At 38.3% G+C, this 23,277-nt stretch overlaps 1 protein-coding gene across 5 annotated transcripts in view; it reads left to right on the top strand.

Moving 5' to 3' along the window:
- Positions 1 to 23,277, top strand: part of LOC136885463 (prostaglandin reductase 1) — a 125,719-nt gene that overhangs the window by 80,461 nt on the left and 21,981 nt on the right. For all 5 annotated transcript variants that reach the window (XM_067158054.2, XM_067158062.2, XM_067158027.2 and 2 more), the window contains exon 6: positions 225 to 343. In XM_067158054.2, the coding sequence (XP_067014155.2) occupies positions 225 to 343 (119 nt within the window). The remainder of the gene's footprint in view (positions 1 to 224; positions 344 to 23,277) is intronic.

The raw sequence follows: 23,277 nt of genomic DNA on the forward strand, positions 1-23,277 counted from the left end.
GCATAGGGTCTGCAATCTTCAGTTACTGCTGATTAGAGTAAGCTTAATTTCCAGCTTTTTTATGGTGCTGACTAACATTGAATTTTGAAGTATCATTCATTCCCAATTTTTTTCTGACCATGCTGAAAACAGGACAGAAACCTGCCAGAATGTAAGTAAGTTACAACCATTCTTTCAGGTCCAGGGAGATATACGGTAACTAATCACTGTTTTACATTTTTCAGAAATTCTGCGTATTTTGGATTTCTTGAGCTGTGCCAACCAAAGCTGGGTGAAACTGTGGTAGTAAGTGGTGCTGCGGGAGCTGTTGGTAGCCAAGTGGGACAAATTGCTCGCATTAAAGGTAACTACTTCACAATTATAAAATGAAATGAAAATTGCTCAGGCAAAGACAAGACACGCATACATATACAGTAGGACAATCTTCTGATGACATTGTCTATATTCTACAATTTTTTTATGTGCTTCAGTATGGTTCCGTGGGGTGGTCTAGGGAGTGGTGATAAGGATACAGGGATCTGAAAGTCAAGTAGGGATGACATAAAAATGTTAGTGTTGAACTGTAGAAGTGTTGTAAAGAAAGGAATAGAATTTAACCTTCTCCATCCCATGTCCGAGTTAACTCGGATGTCAAAATTTCTCCCGCTGTCCCAAACTCGAGTTAATTCGGATTTAAAGCAATGCGCTCTTGTTCACTTCCGAGTTCAGTCCAACGCTGTTGACATGCTTTGTTCAGACGACGGACGATTCATAAATCGCCTTACCATTTTTTGTCGATAATTATGTGCCTTGTGTTTTTCTTTCATAGCTGTCTTCTGAGATGGGTGCACGGGAGTGTAAAGAACGCATAACGAAATATTATATTTTAGAAATTTTAGGCAGTGATGATGAGTCTGATCTTTTATGAATATAGTGGAGATACGTTTCAGTGAAACAAGCTGTGGACATTTATCACCCCAAGTTCTTTCAAGTTTTTGGAAAAGTGTTATGAGAAAACTATTGCTAATATTGTCGTTCCATGACTTTTCAGTAGCTGTGTAAACACAAAGTATTTATGGCCTATTACAACCACTGTCGAAACGTCCAAAATAATCTGGTATGGGGCATGCATAAGGCTGAAAGAAACTTGGGAGTGAAAAGGTTAAGTAATTTAATAGATATATACTTACCAGAAATTGTAATAGGAGTTGAATCATGGTTGAGGAATGATATAATGGATGCAGAAATTTTCTCACGGAACTGGAGTGTGTATTATAGAGATAGGATAGGAATGGTAGGAGGGGGGGTATTCATTCTGGTGAAAGAAGAATTTGTAAACTACGAAAAAGTTAAAGATGACAAACATGAAATTCTAGATTTAAGGCTCAGCTCTAAAGATAATAGGCAACCTGATTTCTTTGGAGTATACAGACCAGGAAGGGGTAGCGCTGATGCTGATTCAAAATTATTTGATGAGATAATCAGCTATGTGGGAAACGGTATGGAAAGGAACGTGATTGTAGTGGGTGATCTCAATTTACCAAATGTCAATTGGGAAGGTAATGTGAATGACAGGAAGTATGACCAACAAATGGCAAATAAATTAATATGGGAAGGACAGCTGATTCATAAAGCGATGGAACCAACTAGATGGAAGAATATTCTGGACGTGGTGCTGGTAAAACCAGATGAGCTCTATAGAGAAAATTAAGTAATAGATGGTATTAGTGATCACGAAGCTGTTTTTGTCGTAGATAAAAATAAATGTGAAAGAAAGGAAGGTATTAAAATTAGGACTATTAGGCAGTACCATATGGCTGATAAAACAGGCATGAGGGAGTTTTTAAAAAGTAACTATGATCGCTGGAAAATGGTAAATAAAAATGTAAACAGACTCTGGGATGGGTTTAAAGCAATTGTTGAGGAATGCAAAAACAGGTTTGTACCTTTAAAGGTGGTAAAGAATGGTAAAGACCCACTGTATTACAACAGAGAAGTAAAGAGACTAAGAAGGAGGTGCAGGTTAGAAAGAAATACAGTTAGGAATGGCTGTAGAAGGAAGGATAAATTGAAGAACTTACTAGGAAAATGAAACCAGCAAAGAAGTTAGCTAAGGATAACATGTTGACAAGCATAATTGGCAGTCATACAAATTTTAGTGAAAAATGGAAAGGTATGGATAGGTACTTTAAGGCATAAACAAGTTCCAAGAAAGACATTCCAGGAATCATTATGTACAAGGGAAGTGTATGCGAGAATTTCCAAAAGGCAGAAGTATTGAGTCAGCAGTATGTAAAGATTGTTGGTTACAAGGATAATGTCTAGATAGAGGTGACTAATACTAAAGAAGTATTAAAATTTACCTATGGTAACAAAAACATTTACAATAAGATACAAAAGTTGAAAACTAGAAAAGCAGCTAGAATTGATAAGATTTTTTGGGGATATACTATAGACAATGGGTTGGGATATAGTACCATATGTGAAGTACTTATTTGATTATTGTTTGCATGAAGGAGCTATACCAAATGAATGGAGAGTTGCTATAGTAGCCCCTGTGTATAAAGATAAGGGTGATAGACATAAAGCTGAAAATTACAGGCCAGTCAGTTTGATATGCATTGAATGTAAGCTTTGGGTAAACATTCTTTCTGATTGTATTAGACATGTATGCGAAATTAATAACTGGTTTGATAGAAGACAGTCGGGTTTAGGTAAGGTTATTCCTAGAGCCCGGGTTATGTGTAATTACATATTCTGTTCCCATATATGTAGCTACAAGTAAAGCTAAAATGTCGATGAATAACACCAAAAGAGACCATTTTTCCAGGAGTTTAAAGATACATATTTTTACAGATTTCGATGCCTAATAAATATTTTGATAAATATTACATATTATTTAAAATATTTTGAAGGATATAGCGCATTTGAAAGAAAACAAAATTCTTTTTTCACTAATTTTACATTGATTTTAGTTCTTTAAATAAACACTTGAATATAGTTTAAAAAGTCCGTATGTCTCTAACATCTAATAATAACTTAATATTTATAAGTGAGTTATTCTGTTAAAGAATAGCTATATTGACGGTGCAAGTCTTGGGTGTTCGAGCTGTGTATATCAATCTTCCCTTGCACAAACTTTGTCACATTGTTCTCCTCTCAGATTGAACGACTCTTCTTTTGTAATCCCTTCACCAATCCTCGGTTTAATGTCATGTATCAAAAGCGCCCTTTCTCTTTCTTTCTTTCTTTCTTTCTTTCTTTCTTTCTTTCTTTCTTTCTTTCTTTCCTTCTTCTTCCCTTATTGCCCATGCTTCACTTCCATAAAGGGTTACACCATACAAAAGTCTTCAGAAACTATTTTCTAATAAACTATTTGTGTTTGATGAGATCAAATTTCTTCTCCCTTAATAAGGACCTTCCTTGCTTGAGCAAGTCTACTATTAAATATTTCTTTACCAGTCAATTTGAAATACGCACCAGGGACTTCATATGAAGTTGAAAGGTCTTTTTTTTATAAGAACATCCTAACAGTCAGAAGGCATTCGATGACTACACAATCATCATCATCATCATCATCATTTCCCTTTATCCAGCTGTAGCCGGGTAGGGGCAAATATGGTTCCTCTCCACTTTCTTCGATCTTTCCACCACTCCTCCTCAAACACTGTGTCCCAGTCCAGGTTCCTTTCTATAATGCTGCGTTGGATGGTATCCTTCCATCTCAATCGTGGTCATCCACGGCCTCTCCTTCCTTGGATTTGCATTTCCATCACCTTTTTTGGCATTCTTTCGTCGCTCATTCGCTTTATGTGCCCAAACCATCTTAGTCGGCTCTTCTCTATTCTATCATTCATTTTTTCCACTCCACTTTCTTCCCGGATTTTCTCATTCCTTATTTTGTCTCTTCTACTCTTGTGTATCATACTCCTCAAGAATTTCATTTCAGCTGCCTGTATTCGACTCTCATCCTTCTTTGTCATTGTCCAAGTTTCTGCTCCGTAAGTTGTTATGGGTACGTAATACATCTTGTACATAGTATCCTTTGCTTCCATTGGCACATCTTTGTCCCATAACATGTTTCTTACACTATGATAGAAACAACTTCCAGCTTGAATCCTTTTACTAATCTCAGCATCCAGTCGAGCATTCTCCATTAATTCACTCCCCAGGTATTTAAACGTTTCCACTACTTCCAGGGACTTGTCTGCAAGTCTAATCTGACCTTTCCCTTCTTTCTCCCCTCTAGTCATAACAAGAGTTTTACTCTTTTCTACACTTATTTTCAATCCACATTCTTCAATCTTCCCTTTCATCACATTCAACTGTTCTTGAACCTTCCTGTCGTCTTCTCCCCAAATCACAATATCATCTGCAAATAACATCATGTTCATTTCTCTTCCTCCATATGCTGCTTTTGCTGTTCTCATGATGTCATCCATTACTATTGTAAACAGGATTGGTGATAGAACACTTCCCTGTCTCAGCCTACTAGTTATTTTGAACCAACTTGTCCTGCCAACTTGTGTTTGTATGCAACTACAACATTCCTTATACAATGCCATGATCATTTTTATTAATCCCTGTCCAATTCCTATTTGCACCAGACTGTCCCAAACTTTCGTCCTAGGGACACTGTCATATGCCTTTTCAATATCAATGAATGTCATCACCATATCATTCCCGTACTCCCAATGCTTTTCCATTAGTTGTCTCATAATGAAAATGGGCTCTATTGTTGACCTTCCACTTCTGAAACCAAACTGATTTTCCTGAATCTGATTCTCAACCCTCAACCGTATTCTACTTTCCAGTATCTTTTCCATTATCTTAGCAACATGGGATATTAGAGTAATTCCCCTGTAGTTCTTCAAAACTTTCTTATCACCTTTCTTGAAAATTGGGATGATTATTTCTTTTTGCCAATCCTCAGGGACCTCCTTATTCTCCCAGACATTCCTGAGAACCCGATATGTCCACTGCAGGTCTACAGCTCCAGCTGCCTTTATCATCTCCACTGAAATTTCATCTATTCCAGCAGTTTTTCCATTCTTCATCTTTCTTACTGCCATTTCAATTTCATTCATTGTAATCTCTTTATCCATTTCTTCATCAACTAATTCCCTTTCCTGGTCGTCCATTGAATGACTGCCATCCGTTCTTATGTTCAGCAGCTTCTGAAAATACTCTCCATCTCTTTCTTATTTCTTCTGGCTTTGTTAAAATTATGCCACCTTCATCCTTCACAAATCTGGTGTTTACTTGATCTCTCTTTTTGTTTCTTAAGATACCATACAGTAATTTCTTGCTGCCCTGCGTATCATCTCTCAATTTCTGTGTGAATAAGGCCCAGCTTTTCCTCCTTTCTTCCTCCACTACTTTCTTGGCCAAATTCTTTGCCTCCACATATTTTCTTCTACTTTCTTCAGTCTTAGATGTTTTCCATGCTTTCCATGCCATTTTCTTTTCCTTCACTTTAATCTTTACCCTATCATTCCACCAGTGTGTTCTTTGTCTTTCACATTTCCTGATGTTCTACCACACACCTTTTCTGCACATCCAACCAGTGCTTCCTTAAATCTTTTCCATTCCTCTTCAACATTTCCCACCTCTGTCCTGGGTACCAAGGGTATTATTTCCCTTTGAAATTCTTCTTGTATGCTTTTCTCCTTCAACTTCCATACTTTAATTCTTTTCTCTCTTCTTAATTGGGGTTTTTCAATCTTTCCAACTTTCAATTTTCCTATCACAACTCTATGATCTCCACCAAAGGCTTCTTCAGGCATGGCTGTTACATCTACAAGGTTCTTCCGGTGTTCTTTCTCTATGATTATATAATCAATCATGGTCTTTGTTCGTCTGTCTCCCCAACCAAACCTTGTAATCTTCTGACTGTTCTTCTTCCTAAACCAGGTGTTTCCAACAATCATTTGATTCCTCATGCAAAAATCCACCAACAACTCGCCTTCTGGATTTACATTTCCATATCCAAAGGGCCCTACAACATCTTCCTTTCCTTGTCTTTCCATTCCAACTTGTGCATTTAGATCTCCCATCAATAGTACTTCCTTATCTTCTATCTGTCTCTCCACTTCCTCTAAGAAGTCCTCTAGATGTCCATCTATGCAACCAGTTTGTGGGGCATGTTACCGTGTTTTGGTGGTAGTTATGCATGAAAGAAGGTGCTGGGTGGTGAAGGGGTCTCAAGCTACTAAAGTGAAATTAATTTTAAAATTTAACAAGGTTATATTTTCTTTTCAAAATTAGGTAACAACAAATAGAACAGGTACTTGGTAGCCGAAACACGATTGACAAATACATTTACATAGGTACCCCATTTAGGGCTTCAAAAAGTCAGAAACATAATTCTTGAGCCATGAGCCCAACCTTACGATGAACACCATACAACAAAGGGGCCGAAAACCCCCAAACATGCCAGAAACACCGGCTTCCAATTACATCCAAAAGCCTCCTTGAGGCAGAAACACAATTTTCAAAAAGGGCAACTTCCCCTTATAATACAAGCCTATCATAGGCCACTCCGAACTCCACCTTTAAGCCGTCCTCAAAGGACATATACACAGGGGCAAAATACCCAATCTACTGAGGTCTGTTAAATGACAAGAAAGTTAATACATGACCTCTAAAATCACAATTTGAGAGGAGGCGAACTTGCACTCCTAATACACTTTGTCTTTAAGACCTATTTTGGCTCTAAGGCCACTGATGCAAGGGCTAATCCCATACTACAGAGGTGACTTAAGAAACTACTAACTTACATTACTGAAGAATAGGTTGCAAAAAATAAGTTCACCTCAAACAATGTGAGTGGGAGCTCGAGAGGGTTAACACTCTCTATCCCAGTATGTCGCTTTACAAGAGAATAGAAGAAAAGAGAAGTTACATATTAGGAAAAGGTTACATAGGGGAACGCTTAGAACCTGCCCCGAAAGTTAAACTGCTGAGCTGGCAAAGAAAAAATTTATTAATCGGCCATTACCTTATTGTTGACCGCTGCCGAGGAAAGAGGCGCTTCCCGCCTCCTGCTATGTACTTAATACACTGAAAGATGGAATAGAAGTTGCCCGGAGACCCTAAAATCAGCAGTTTAAATACTCTCGCAGAAAGTTCTAGGCGTTAGGGGAAAGAAAACACCCTCCCACAAAGATTTTATTGGGTAGGACCCCGCAACAGATTCAAGTTGGGGAAAGATACACCAGATTGGTCAGAAATTAATTGAAAAAATTCGTGATTGGATACATTCAAAACAAGGGGAAGAAAGGGGTAAATATTGCCCACTTAAACAATGACAGAAAAAAATTTAACAAAGAACAAACTCCTGAAATTAAATTTTCTCCAACAAAATAGTTCTTTGACTCCGCACTAGGGTGCACTATTGTTGATCTTCAGTAGTGTCCTCTAGAAGAGAAAGTTCACACTTCTTAATACAAGCAAGACAAAAGTACGTCAAAAATGACACAGTTCACAAACTCAAAATTTTCAAGGTAGTGACATCTTCTGAGAAATTTGGAAATTAAGACCGTAGATAAAGTTCAGACTTCCTCCAGAAGAGGAGTTTCAACTGGCGCAACTTTTAAATAAACGGTGTGGAGGTGTACCGCCCGGTACAGGGCATACAACTGAAATAGATCTTTCACGCCATTTTCAAACTGGAGTCTCATCATCATCATCATCCTATCGCTGAGGTACTTTGTATATTCCAGATATTCTTGGATTTCTCTTCTAAGTATGATGGCCACTCCATTTTTTGCTTCAGGTCCTCCGCTGTAATACAGCCTGTATCCTTCTCTCAGAGGGATCTCCCCTGTACCCCTCTTCTTGGTCTTGCACAGTCCAAGTATGGCTATATCTTTTTCTATCATGAAGTCAACCAGTTCTTCTGTCTTTCCCGTCAGTGTCAGTACATTAACTGTTGCAATTTTGATGTAGTTTCGCGCTGGTTGCCCATTTTTCACAGTTCCCCCAGCACCTGAAGAGCTGCGCATCGCTTTTAGCAGGGGACGCCCTAACCTTTTCTGAGGCACCGTATCTGCTTTGTCCATATACGCTATTGTTACGATGGGCTCGCCACACACAAAGGCATTTTATATCTACTGCCAGGTTCAAAATTAGGCCGCCCCTAACATGGAGACAGACGTCTTTCGTAGCCGCTCCTCTGGAGTACAGACACTACGGGTATGCCCCTTCCGCCATCTCCGCCGTACCAAAGTCCACCTTCTCCGCCGTAGATGCCGTTGAGGTCTTCACTCGTAACCCTGAGCTGGGACCCATACCAGATGTTACACACCGGGTCAGTGTGCTCTGGGACTCACATAGGCAGGGGCGCCACTCCCTGGGTAGGGCTGCCTCTGAAGAGGGTCCCTACCTGCTACCTGCCGATGACTACACAAAATTTGGAAAAATATTTAGTGATTAATTTTTGCCTCCAAATGAGAATTAGAGGTTGAATAACATCTGCAGTTTTATCTTTTTTTCAATTTGTTTGCTCTTCTATGTACAAGAATACGTCATTGGATATTAAGTTACATATTTTTTATTTATTACATATTTAACTATATATTTTGTCAATTTTAGCTACATATTTCTCATTTTTATACTACATGTAATTTGAGCTCTAGTTATTCCACAGAAGCTCAACTTATAGAATTCCAGATATAGCAGATATCCTGGATTCAGGAGGTCAAATGGACTATATTGTAATTGACCTATCTAAGGCATCAGATAGGGTAGATCATGGGAGACTACCAGCAAAATTGAGTGCAGTTGAACTAGACAAAAGAGTGACTGAATGGGTGGCTATATTTCTAAAAAATACAACTCAGAGAATTAGAGTAGTCAAAGCATTATCTGACCCTGTAATAATTAAGAGGGGTATTCCTTAAGACAGTGTTATTGCAACTTTGTTTTCTTATAGGCCTACATATAAATGATATGTGTAAAGAAGTGGAATCAGAGATAAGGCTTTTTGTGAATGATGTTATTCTGTACAGAGTAATAAATAAGTTACAAGATTGTGAGCAACTGCAAAATTACCTCAATGTTGCAAGATGGACAGTAGGCAATGGTATGATGATAAACGGAGTGAAAAGTGAAGTTGTGAGTTTCACAAATAGGAAAAGTCCCCTCAGTTTTAATTAATGCATTGATGCGGTGAAAGTTCCTTTTGAGGATCATTGTAAGTACTGTACCTAGGTGTTAATATAAGGAAAGATCTTCATTGGGCTAATTACATAAATGGAATTGTAAACAAAGGGTACAGATCTCTGCACATGGTTATGAGGGTATTTAGAGGTTGTAGTAAGGATGTAAAGGGGAGGGCATAAAAATCTCTGGTAAGAACCCAACTAGAGTATGGTTCCAGTGTATGGGACCCTCACCAGGATTACTTGTTTCAAGAACTGGAAAAAATCAAAGAAAAGCAGCTCGATTTGTTCTGGATGATTTCCAACAAAAGAGTAGTGTTACAAAAATGTTGCAAAGTTTGGGCTAGGAAAACTTGGGAGAAAGGAGGCGAGCTGCTTGACTAATGGGAATCAACATCCATATCATAAGCGGTACATTTCAACCTGTCAGAGGAGAGATGGCGTGGAATGACATTACTAGACAAATAAGTTTGAGTGGTGTCTTTAAAGGTAGGAAAGATCACAATGTGAAGTTAAAGTTGGAATTCAAGAGGACAAACTGGGACAAATATTTGTTTATAGGAAGGGGAGTTAGGGATTGGAATGACTTACCAAGAGAGATGTTCAATAAATTTCCAATTTCCTTGCCATCATTTAAGAAAAGGCTAGGAAACAACAGATAGGAATTCTGCCACCTGGGCAATTGCCCTAAATGCAGATCAATAGTGAGTGAGTGAATGATTGATTGATTGATTGATTGGTTGATTGATTGATTGATTGATTGATTGATTGATTGATTGATTGATTTGATTGATTGATTTCACAACATTAATTGGAAGATAAAATAAAGGTGAAACTCATCCATATCATAATTACCCATAAAAACTTCCAGAAAAGGTAGATTTCTGGAATAATTTAATATGACTCTAATTTGAATGCACATTCTTTGGTTTGGTTGAATTATCATAATTTTCCCTTATCCAGTTCCAGCTAGGGACTTCTCCACCTTATTGTCTTCTATAACTGTGATCCAGTCGATACTTCTTCCTCTTACATTTGTCTTTATCAAGTTTATCCACCTTGTTCTAGGTTTTCCACTAGCTCTCCTTCTCACAAAATTGACTCAATCATATGTATCTGAATTCTTTCCTCCTTTTTTCTCATAACATCCTAAGACAACTTGGTCTAGGCCCACTCAGTTTTGTCACTCAGCTTGTTGATACCAGTTTTGTTTCTAACATCTTCATTTCTTGTTGTCTGTCCTTGTCTTCTCTATCTTGCCTCTTGGGAATTTCGTCTTGCTTCCTTACAATCGTCTCACTTTTCTTTTTGTCACCATCCAGGCCTTGGCTACATGTATGAGTATAGTACATTCTGTACTTTATCACAACATTTCTCTGGTACTTCTTTCTTCCAAACTATATTCCCTACAATCCAGTAGAATTAATTTCTGTGTATCTTTTTGCTGATTTCTTATCCATTCTACATTTAGCATCAGTTTATCCCAAAGTACAGTATTTAAAACTGTCCACACTTTCCACTGATTTTCATATCATATTTCAACAATTCATTCGTGTGTTTATTTATTCTTGCATTTCCTCACTTTTACTCTCTCCACACTGCAATATCATCAGGAAATAGGATTGCCTTCAGTTATGTTCATCCGTATGCTTCCTTTGACATCTTTATAATTACCCTACAACTATTTCTGTTACCATTATGAGCAGCAGCAGTGTCGATGTTAGTCCAGTAACATTCCTAAAGCAGTCTGTCTTCCCCACTTGGCCGGATCATGCCATAGTTTTATGTATATTATGTACAGGTTGCCAACATTTGAAATACCATATAATCCCGAATAGGACGTGCACATTTTTTTTTTTTTCAAAAATATCGCTTCTCAAAATTGGTGGCGGGTCTTATTCAAGCCTTTCATTTTGCAACACGATACTTCACGCATCTTAGGGAATATTAAGTTGTTTAGTGTATTTTAGTTTTAAGGGTTGGCACTGGATTTAACCACATCTTCCTACAGCGTTTGTTTGAAAATAACAGGTGGACATATGTGTACTGTATTGTTCTCTCTTATGTATTTCATGTGATAATGGAGATTTGTTCTACAATATAAATATATGCAAAACTTTCCTTAAAGTCGGCTGTTGTTTATAAGCTCAGTAAAATTATTTCTAAATGGAACAACCCTGAAATCAAACATCGGCGCTCTCATGGTCACCGTAACTTGGAAACCAAACTTCTTAGCGTGCGCTCCCTCAACACCAAACACACCTTCACTTTTCTTTTACCCTAAGTGCTCAGCGGCAGTTAGTCTACAGTCTCATGTTCTTAGAGTGCCACGCATGAACACGAATTCAACAGTGTTTGTGGTCTTTTACTGTAAGTGAAAAACTGAAAGTTATTAAGGAAGCCGAAATTATCGGAAATCGTGCCACCGGTAGAAAATACGATATTGATGAATCTTGCATTTGATATTGGAGAAAGAAGAAAGATTTTCTTTTAAACAGTAGTGGTGATTGTAGAGCTTTCCAAGGGCAGAGTGCACATGTTCTTGAAATTGAAAGGATTCTGTACAAATACATAACAAAAAGGCAGGAATTGGGATACGGCGTGTCTACCAAAATGTGCCAATTAAAAGCATTAGAAATCACAAAAGAACTTTCTACATCAGAGTTTAAAGCAAGCAGAGGGTGGATCAGACAAAATTTGTTGCCCTGTTATGACACATGCTTTCTCTGTGGAAAAGTAGTTAAAGGTGTGTAGAACCCCCCAAAAAAATGAAATGTCCTCAAAATAATGTTATCTTTCTTTCAAAAGAAATGTCAGTACTTACTTTAAAAAACGTGCCTCATAATTGGTACCCATGTAGAGATTGAAAGGTCTTCCATACATGGGGATGAATACATCAATTTCTGGAGATATCACAGTATCATTGTTCAAGTTATTTGTAATGCCATGGAAGAAATCACTAGTGTTGATGCGTTGTGGCCGGAATCAGTACATCACTCCCGCGTATGGTCAAACTCAAACACATGAACAGTCATGTTGGAAAACCCTGCAAACACTCTGCTCTTAGGTGACTCTGGATATGATATTGTGCCATGGATTATAGCATCTTTCTGCAACCCCATCACTCTAGAAGAAAGGACTTATAACAATTGCTTTACTAAGGAACTTGTTATTATTGAAAGGTGTTTTGGACAAATTAAACAGAGATTTCCTATCTTGCAAACAACTACTTTGAACAAGGAAAATTCCTTCAGTGATCTTGCCTTGTTTTGTACCCCATAACATGGCTAAGCATTTGAGAGGTGAAGAGGAAAAGAGTCCACGTGTCAGGTGAAGAGGACAGGAGAGAAGAAATAGAATTGCAATGATAATACATGATGACCCTTAAAAGGAAGAGTAGTTCTGATGATCTTAATTATGCAAATAAAGCATTGATTTGTTTATTTCAATGAATTATTATGAGAGAAAAATTCTGAAAAGTACACTAAACATTGATCCTTTAATACATATAGCAGAAAATAATCCTAATTATTATGATGCAAAGTATCATATATTATTGGTGAATGCACGTTATTGTGACGTGTTGAAAAAATTATGATATTCTAAAAATAGTACTGCAGTCTAATAATAACAAATTTCTAAGTGTCTGTAAACAAAACTGCATTCAAGTAATACTAGAGAAAATAAAAAAAGAGAATCTTCTCATGGTCAGATCATGTCCCTGTTGTGGATGTTACTTGTGATACTTAACTAATTTTCTCACAAATTGAAGAAAGAGGCCATGTCACTATCCTGTTCAAGAGGTACATTTTCATTTTTAAAAGCACTTAACCATTCACTTGTTTTGGTGTAAACCTGACTCTTGTTCTGAAGTCACCAGTTCTTGTAACAGTATCACTTTTTGTAGTTCAGTTGCTGACAGATATCTTGTTTCATCTGTCTCATAACACCACAAGGTCGCCAAACTACTTTGCCAATGGAGAGGTGGATGAGGTGGTATTGATTTTTACAATTGTGGATTTGTTGGTGTTTCGGGTCTTGGCCTTCCTCTGGCACAGGGATGGAGACCACAGATTCTTCAGTACAAGATCCCTTGACTCCAACTTTTATAGCTCCTGTAATAATAAATTAGAAATTACACCACTCAAATACTGATAAAATAATTCCAAAATTTAATTGCAAAATTTAATTACATATTACTCAATCTTAATCAGTCCAGTAAACACTACCTAGTAATAGGTCTACTCACACTGTTTCAGTTTATTGTGATAGGTGTAATAAAGAAAGGCAAGGAATTGAATTTTACACATATTCCAACTTCCTATTAGAACCCGATTTTTACAAAGATGCATACAAGTAGCTGGATTACCAAGTAAAACCATAAATTTAAATGAAAAAGAAATACTAAGGTGCATAAAATTAAATTTAAGACATAAAATACAACAAAAAATGAAAGTATATTTACCTGGTGTCTGGTTTATTGCAGGATTAATTCCAACATCCATCAGGTTTCCTTCAGTTAACTTTTCATAATTGCTCATTTTTTAGCATCTGGGTTATGGTTAGAGGGATACCAAAACACTGCTGATGCTTTTCTTTGACTTTATTTTTATTTTTTTAATCTGCTTTACGTCGCACTGACACAGACAGGTCCTGTGACGATGATGGGATAGGAAAGGGCTAGGAGTGGGAAGGAAGCGGCTGAGGTCTTAATCAAGGTACAGCCCCAGCATTTGCCCAATGTGAAAATGGGAAACCACGGAAAACCATCTTCAGGGCTGCCGACAGTGGGGTTCGAACCCACTATCCCTCGAATGCAGGCTTACAGCTGCACGCCCCTAACCGCACAACCAACTTGCTCGGTTCTTTGACTTTAGACAGTACAACAAATGAATTTCATCTTGGTTCCATTCTGACTTACAATTTATGTACAAAATTCTCGCAAAGAACTTTATTTCTGGGTCAACTAAACTATACTGTGGTAGGTTCGCTGTTTTTTGGAGCGAGGGTTGAGAGGGGAGCGATTCATTATGGCTCCACCCCATGTGATGTTGACGCACCAACTCCTCGCTCTTCACTACATAGCCAACCTGATGGGGGAGGGCCAGCACCCATTGATCAGACACCACTGCAAGTGCCGTCGTTGGCTGTTACGTCGCTGAGCCCACAGGCTGAGAGCCTTCTATATTTGGAGGTTTCCACGAGCTTCAAGGGGCTGATGTATCTCAAAGAGATGGCCCTCTTATATCAGGCGGCAGACAAGTGCGAAGAGTTTAGTTCAATTTAATCTCAGACAGTGAGCGAAGGAGAACAAAGAATGCTACAATCATGGGTTCAGTTCAGTAAGTCCGAGTAGTTGGAGTCGAGCTCAGCGGTTGAGAGCCATCGTGACAGTTGAGTTGCCAGTTAGTGACCGAGTGTGAGTGACAGCCTGTCTGTCTGTCTGTCTGTCTGTCTGTCTGTCTGTCTGTCTGTCTGTCTGTCTGTCTGTCTGTCTGTCTGTCTGTCTGTCTGTCTGTCTGTCTGTCTGTCTGTCTGTCTGTCTGTCTGTCTGTCTGTCTGTCTGTCTGTCTGTCTGTCTGTCTGTCTGTCTGTCTGTCTGTCTGTCTGTCTGTCTGTCTGTCTGTCTGTCTGTCTGAGGACCCATTCTGTATGCCTGTCATCGTGGGTTGTGTCTCTGGGACCAGCTGCTGTAGAGAACATTGCGCAGCATGGAAGAGAGTGGAGTTCTATCAGAGTATGTGTGGATGGTGGGTACCATCCTGAACTGTGAGACTGATGTGTGCAGGCTGTGAACTGTGGACGGTGACAGCAGCAATGAAGTAACTGAGTGACTTAAGGGACTGTAGTGCTAGTGACCAAAGAATGAGTGAATTAGTGTGAATGAACAGTGAGAAATAAGAAAGAGAGTGCGAACTGTGTAAGTGTATGTCCTGTACTTTGAATATAAAGGGGTAATCTTGGTATGCCTGCGTGTTAATGTGTAGACTAAGTAATTAGATAGATACCGAGCTCGATAGTTGCAGTCGCTTAAGTGCGGCCAGTATCCAGTATTCGGGAGATAGTGGGTTCGAACCCCACTGTCGGCAGCCCTGAAGATGGTTTTCCATGGGTTCCCATTTTCACACCAGGCAAATGCTGGGGCTGTACCTTAATTAAGGTGACAGCTGCTTCCTTCCTAGTCCTAGCCCTTTCCTGTACCATCATCGCCATAAGACCTATCTGTGTCGGTGCGACGTAAAGCCAATAGCAAAAAAATAATAATAATAATTAGATAATTTTAGAACCTTCTGTGCTTATTTATTTACCCTGCCAACAACTACAATACAATATCAAATATTTATTAAAAGTGAATAGTTAGCTCAAGACTGTCTGGCATGTCCAGTCTGCTATAGTAATAGAGTAAACTGTACAGCCAGCGACTTTGCACCGAGTGTCGGATGGCGATAAATAACTCAACCCCCTAAGGGGACCAATGGTTTCAGGCGGATCGGTTCTCGTAGGTGGGGGTGATGAACCCCTCAGTGTTGGAGATGATACTGGAAACCATCAAGCAGTATCTGTCCCCAAGTTAGGGGCAACTGCAAAAGGCGCCTGTACTCCATGTTAGGAGCAGCCTCATCACCTGCTGGCAGCAACTCTAAAATGCCTTTGAGAGTAGCGAACCCATCGTAATAAGAGCCTACAATGTGAGCAAATATGGTGTGGCCTCAGAAAATGCTAGTGCATCCCCTGGAGGCAACGAGCCGTTCTTCATGTACTGGAGGGAGCGGTGAGAAGTGGGTGACCAGTATCACAATGTATTCGAATCGGGACAGCCAACATCCTAATCCTGACAGACAAGACGGTATAGCTGAAAGAGTTCATGAAAGAAAAGGTCATAACCATCCTTAGTCTCAGTGGAACAAAATGAAGAGGGGAAAGGAAACTGAAGGAAAGGTACACGCTGTTTTCCAGTGGAGGACAGGACGCAGTGAACAGAGTAGGAATGATCACTAGAAAGGATGTCTTGGAATATGTGACGTAGGTGAAGATCGATGACAGAATGATCATAGCAAAGTTACAATTTTTAGACAGGAACATGAGATCTCTTTCAAGTATATGCTCCACAAACTGAAAATACAGATGAGAATACAGAATAATTTTTTGAAGAAATGGAGAAACATGTAGAAGACAAGGAAGTAATGAAAATGGGAGATCTGAACGTACAAGTGGGAAGAGAGAGACTGGGAAGAGAAGAGATTCTGAGGCCATATGGATATGGCAACAAGAATCAAGAAGTGAATACGTTAATGGACTTTTGCCAGAGGAACCAACTAATAATAGGAAACATATGGTTCAGGAAGAAAAATAGCCAGAAGATTACCAGGTATGAATGGAGAGCCAGAAGAATGAAAACGTTGATTGATTACACATCAGTGAAAAAAGAGCCATTGTAAAGATCTGATGGATGTTACAGCTATTTTTGAGGAAGCCTTTGGGGGTGACCATAGATCAATGACAACAAAGTTGAAAGTAGGCAAGGTCACAAAACTACAAGAAAAAAGAGAAAAACAGATTAGGGTCCGGAGATTGAAGGAAAAGGAGGTTCAGAGAGAGTTTAGGATAGGATTACAAAAACTGATACCAGGGACAGATATTAGCCACGTTGAACAAGAATGGAATAATTTTATGAGTGCAGTTGTAAGGTGTGCAGAGAAAACATGAGGCAGAACATCAGGAAAGGTAAGAGAGAAAGAGACAAGTGGTGGAATGACATGAGTGAAAGATAAATTCAAGAAAAAGAAGAAAGCTTGGAAGGAATGGAAAACACAAAAGGCTGAAGAGAGAAGAGTTTGCAAAAAAGTAGTTATTACAAGATATTAGAATCATTCCGTATTGACGGTTTTCACTTTACAATGGCGAAAAATGAAAGTATCCTCCTATTCAATAGATCATATATTCCGTCATTAGACGGAGTAAACAAGTTCAGACATGTTTCGGCTCGTTTGAGCCATCTTCAGTGAAAAAATTAGGGGGGTTGGAATAATTATTTACATAATATGAGTTGAAAAAATGCTAAAAAACATAATGAAAGCGCAAATGAAAAAACAAACAAAAGAGAGCCTAGACGGAAACAAAATAGCACAAATATACAATATTTACATCAATATGCAGAGCAAAACAACTTATTGCGACAAAATTCAGTGAAACAGGTGTTAATTTGAAATAATAATTGATACTAAAAACTGCGTTAACCTAAGAAACAAGGGAATGAGAAAACAAATGATGCAGATGGAAATGAATAATAGTAGCACATGGTGGGGTTGTGGACCTCATAGTTTACAAATTATTAGTTTATAAAAACGACAAAACAGTTTGAAATCGCTGTCAAAATCCTAGTGGAAACCCATCACATCAAAATGGTCAGGAGGAGAGCGGGAGCAAACATTTTGAGAGAAACCAAGCCTGAATTAACCTGCAGGCGAAAAGCCTGTGATAAGGAGAAAAAACACCTTAAATTTAAGGTTTCAGAAATAGCAGCATTCTTAATATCTTCTCAATCTAGCGGTCCCTTTCTTCATTATTGTTTCATAATGTTGGCTGGTGTTTTGCCTTATTATAGAGGGGTCGGAAGGGCCGCATATAAAAATATGAGAAGCTGTGTTAGGTAGAAGACAGATGCATAGTAAATTGTAGTAATCTAGTGGAAACCGTCAATGAAGTTCTAATCTGTAATGGAAAAAATGAGGTTGTATGAGAAACATGGGTTGATAAGTAAAAAGTGTGGAATGGTTGTGAAGAAAGCTTAAACCTACGGTGTGCAGTAGGTGGTTGTCCTCTCTAGTGGCAACCACCTACTGCACACCGTAAGTTTAAGCTTTCTTCACAACCATTCCACACTTTTTACTTATCAACCCATGTTTCTCATACAACCTCATTTTTTCCATTACAGATTAGAACTTCATTGACGGTTTCCACTAGATTACTACAATTTACTATGCATCTGTCTTCTACCTAACACAGCTTCTCATATTTTTATATGCGGCCCTTCCGACCCCTCTATAATAAGGCAAAACACCAGCCAACATTATGAAACAATAATGAAGAAAGGGACCGCTAGATTGAGAAGATATTAAGAATGCTGCTATTTCTGAAACCTTAAATTTAAGGTGTTTTCTCTCCTTATCACAGGCTTTTCACCTGCAGGTTAATTCAGGCTTGGTTTCTCTCAAAATGTTTGCTCCCGCTCTCCTCCTGACCATTTTGATGTGATGGGTTTCCACTAGGATTTTGACAGCGATTTCAAACTGTTTTGTCGTTTTTATAAACTAATAATTTGTAAACTATGAGGTCCACAACCCCACCATGTGCTACTATTATTCATTTCTATCTGCATCATTTGTTTTCTCATTCCCTTGTTTCTTAGGTTAACGCAGTTTTTAGTATCAATTATTATTTCAAATTAACACCTGTTTCACTGAATTTTGTCGCAATAAGTTGTTTTGCTCTGCATATTGATGTAAATATTGTATATTTGTGCTATTTTGTTTCCGTCTAGGCTCTCTTTTGTTTGTTTTATCATTTGCGCTTTCATTATGTTTTTTAGCATTTTTTCAACTCATATTATGTAAATAATTATTCCAACCCCCCTAATTTTTTCACTGAAGATGGCTCAAACGAGCCGAAACATGTCTGAACTTGTTTACTCCGTCTAATGACGGAATATATGATCTATTGAATAGGAGGATACTTTCATTTTTCGCCATTGTAAAGCAAAAAAGTAGTAGTCGAAGAAAATTCAGGAAACATTCACCCTGGAAGTAAAGGAAGCTTTGAACTGCGGAAAGAAAAAAAAATTATTTGGAATTTTAAGAAACTGTAGGAATGAAGCGGTGAACACAGGGTTTGTGAAGAATAAAGGAGTAATACTGACAAAACCAGAAGAGATAATGAATATACGGAAAGAATATTTCAGTGAACTGCTAATGGTGAGAAACCAGACATGTGGAGAAGATATCCAGGCAGCAGGAATAGAAGAAGAAACAGAAAAGGCATCAGACATTACAATGACAGAGGTGGAATGGGACAGTTGAAAAGATGATGGGAAAAGCTGTGGGAATAGATGAAGTAGCCATACAAACAATGGAGGCTGAAGAACCAGCGGGACTCCAGTTGACATATAGAATACTTAAGTATGTATGGAGGAAGAAAAGAGTGCCCAAGGATTGGGAAAAGCAGATTATAATACCAATATTCAAGCGAGGAGATAAGAAGCAGTGGTGACACCTGACTTCTGGTTTAGGGGATGTAACCGGGAAAAAAAAAAAAAAAAAAAAAAAAACCATCAACGCAAACAGACCGTAATTCCAAACACATTTCTCAAGAGAAAATAACAAACAGGGCCAACAGAAAAATTTATTTAAAATCTCACATTCACCAGTCCAATGGCCTGTTTCATAAATATATCTGTTGAAATGACGAACACATGACTTAAGTTGTGTAGTTACATTCAGAATTGAACACGGTTGTCCTTCATTTATGATTCTGCTTTTCTCCTTAAAAGAAGGCATATTAAATGTGTCTCTTAATAATCGTTCAATTACACAGTGGTTACAATAATTCAGTTCGGATTGTGCGGTAGAAACGTGTGACCCTGGCGCTCCTACATCCATGCCTGCTGAACTACTCTCTGATCAGTGTGGTGTCATTTCAAAATCGCATTATTCCCGCATTTTCTTAGTTTCATATTTACACTACAAGCACACGAAACTAAATTATTTATAATACTACAACACACATGTGTCATATATCATCATTTATAGCACAAGAAAAGAACCGCTTTCTAGAACTTCAGTATTCCATGAAATAACAAATAAATCCCGGCCACACGTGATAACTTACAGGATTCCAGCTTACACCACCCTCTTGACGAATGTGGCTGTTCGTTTCGCATTCCAACCCCACGGAAGAGGTCAACAACCAGCAAGGGTTCAGTTCTCATGCTCGTTACTTCCATCTCTGAGTATTGATAACTGTGCATTTGAATTTTATATAAATAACTTCCATGAAAATATGATCAATAAATATTTTTCGTTGAAAATACAAGGGATGTAACACATCAATCGCATGTATGGGAAATTCGCCTCTGATAAGAAGATGTGTGGTAACTACTAAGGAATCACCTCCTATGTTGCCAAGATAGTGGAAATGATACTGGAAAGAATAATTAGAGAAACGGTGGAAAGTCAATTACAAGATGAACCATTTGAATTCAGAAGTGGAAGGCCAACAGTGGAAGAGTGGAACAGTGGATCTTTTGGATCTTTTCCAGTTCTTTCACCCCATCAACCCAGTAATTAAAACTGAGAGGACTACGTGAAACTTATAACCTGCCTTTTCTTCCCGTTTACCATCATACCATTGTCTGCTGTCCATCAAACAATACAGTTGAGGTCATTTTGCAGTTGCTCATAATCCCGTAACTTATTTACTACTTCATACAGTATAACATCATCTCCAAAAAGCCTTATCTGTGATTCCAGTTCTCTAATCATATCATTTATCATAAACATCATCCATTTCTCTTTATCCAGCTCCTGCCAGGTTGGGATGTTTATGGTACGTTTCCTTTTTCCTTTCCCCAACCACCACCTTAACTGTGTTCCAATCCAGTTTTCTTCTAATTATACTATTCTGGATCATTTTCAACCACCTTAACCTTGGTCTCCCTCTTGTCCTCCCACCTTCCACCTGGATCATCATCCGCTTTGGCATTCTTCCATTCTCTTAACATGTCCAAATCATCTAAGTTTATCCCTTTCCATTCTGTCATAAAGCTTTTCTACTCCAATTTTTTTTCCTAACATCCTCATTTCTCACTCGGTGCTTTCTTTTTTATAGTTTTCTTCATTTCAGTTTCCAGTCTTCTGGGTCGGATTGCAAATCAAGGATCTCCACAGTTGTTTGTCTCTTCACCACTCCCTCCCTTCCTTCCTCCAATATTTCTTCTACTTTTACTCTTCTCTATACTCTCCTTCACCATGTCCATCCACCTCTTTCTGGGTCTTCCCTGTTACCTTCTTCCTATTATCATCTCTGTAAATACTCTCTTTGGAACTCCAACTTCTTCCATTCTTTCCTCATACATCATCTTCATTTCCCATTTGCAGCTTCCCGCGCCGGGTTGTGAATCAAGGACCTCCATCGCTGCCTGTCTCTCCACCACTCTTCTCCTTTTTTTAAGTACATCTTTTGGTTTTCCTCCCCTCTTCTCTATGCACTCCCACACTGAATCTGTCCATCTCTTTCAGGGTCTTCCCCATGGTCTCTTTCCTGTTAATTTATCTGAAAAAAAAATTTTGCACTCTCTCTTCTCCCATTCTCATCATATGCCCATACCACTTTAGCTTTGTTGTTTCTATCCTGTCTTGAAGTTTCAAGATTCCTGTCCTTTTCCTTATCTCTTCATTTCTAATTCTATCCTTTCTGGTCTTGCCCTCAATACCTCTTAAGAATTTCATCTCCGCTGCCTGTATTCTACTCTCCTCTTGTTTTTTTGCAGTCCATGATCCAGCTGCATAAGTTAGTATGGGTTCATAATAGGTTGAATATAACACTTTCTTACATTTCTTTGGGACATCTTGATTCCAAAAAATACCCCTTACACTCTGGTAGAAGCTGTTTGCTTGTTGTATTCTTTTCCCAATTTCCTCGGTTATCTTTCCATCTTTTGTGATCACACTTTCCAAGTACTTGAAACTTTTAACCACTTCCAGAATTTTACCATTCAGTTTTATCTGCCTCTTCCTTCCTTCCTTCCTTCCTTCCTTCCTTCCTTCCTTCCTTCCTTCCCCTTGTCATCACTATTGTTTTACTTTTCTCTGTGCTTACTTTCATCCCAAATTTTTCTATCTCTTGATTCCATACATCTACTTGTTTTTGCACTTCCATTTCATCCTCACCCCATATCACTACATCATCTGCAAACAACATGACTTTTGTTGCCTGTCTTCCCAATCTCTGTTTAATGTTCTTATGAATTTCATCCATGACTTTGATGATTAGTATGGGGGACACTTCCCTGTTGGAGACCAGTTTCAACTTTAAACCATTTTGTTTTCCTGTACTAGTCTTCATACTACTAACATTCTTTCCTATCATACTTAAAAGTTTAACTGGCCTGGATTTTACTCTCCTCTCTTTTATCAGTGTTTTGGTCTCCACTACATATGTCAACATTGAGCAGCAGTACATCTTACACATCACTTCTTTACACTTTATTGGTTCTTCCTTCTTCCACACCAGGTTTCTCACACTCTGGTAGAATGCATTTCTTGTTACTGATCTTCATGTCCAGGTGTTCATCCTGCATCTCTTTATTCCCCAAGCTCTCCACAATTTCAAGGTTTTGTCCCTTTATTTTTATAATTCCTTTCTCCTCGAGACAACAACATAGAGTTACTCTTTTCCTTGTTAATTTTCAAAAATCTTGCTCAGCATGTAGAGTTGCCCTTGTACCTCCTCTCTGTTCCCTCCCCACACCACATCATCATCATCTGCGAACAGCATTACCTTCAGGACCCTGTCCCCATGTTTTACCTTTACCTTTGAATATTTATCATTTGTTTTTCAAATCCTTTCTGTTGCATTACTATCCATACCATTGCTCCTAAATCAAGGAATATTGTTACTATATCTCTTCTGTATTTCCAATGTTTTTCCATTAACTGTCTCATACAGAAGATGGGGTCTACTGTTATCTTATATCATTTAAATACATAAAAAACTAAAGGTCCAATAATATTGCCTTGCAAGACCCCCTCTTAATTGTTACAGGATCAGATAATGCTTCACTATTCTAATTCTAGTTCTGTTTTCTAAAAATTAAGCCACCCATTCAATCACTCTTTTATCGAGTCCAATAGCCATCATTTTTGTGAGCAGTATCCCATGATATACCGTATCAAAAGTGTTGGATAGGTCAACAGCGATACAATCCTTTTGACCTCCTGAATCTAAAATTTCTGCTATATCTTATGAGTTGGCCTCACTGGAATAACTTTTCTTAAACCCACACTGCCTTCTTTCAAACCAGTCAGTAATGTGTCTAATATAATCGGGAAAATGTTTTCCAGAGCTTACATGTAAAACA

Source organism: Anabrus simplex, chromosome 1 (genome assembly GCF_040414725.1).
Source record: "Anabrus simplex isolate iqAnaSimp1 chromosome 1, ASM4041472v1, whole genome shotgun sequence".
Lineage (NCBI taxonomy): Eukaryota > Metazoa > Arthropoda > Insecta > Orthoptera > Tettigoniidae > Anabrus > Anabrus simplex.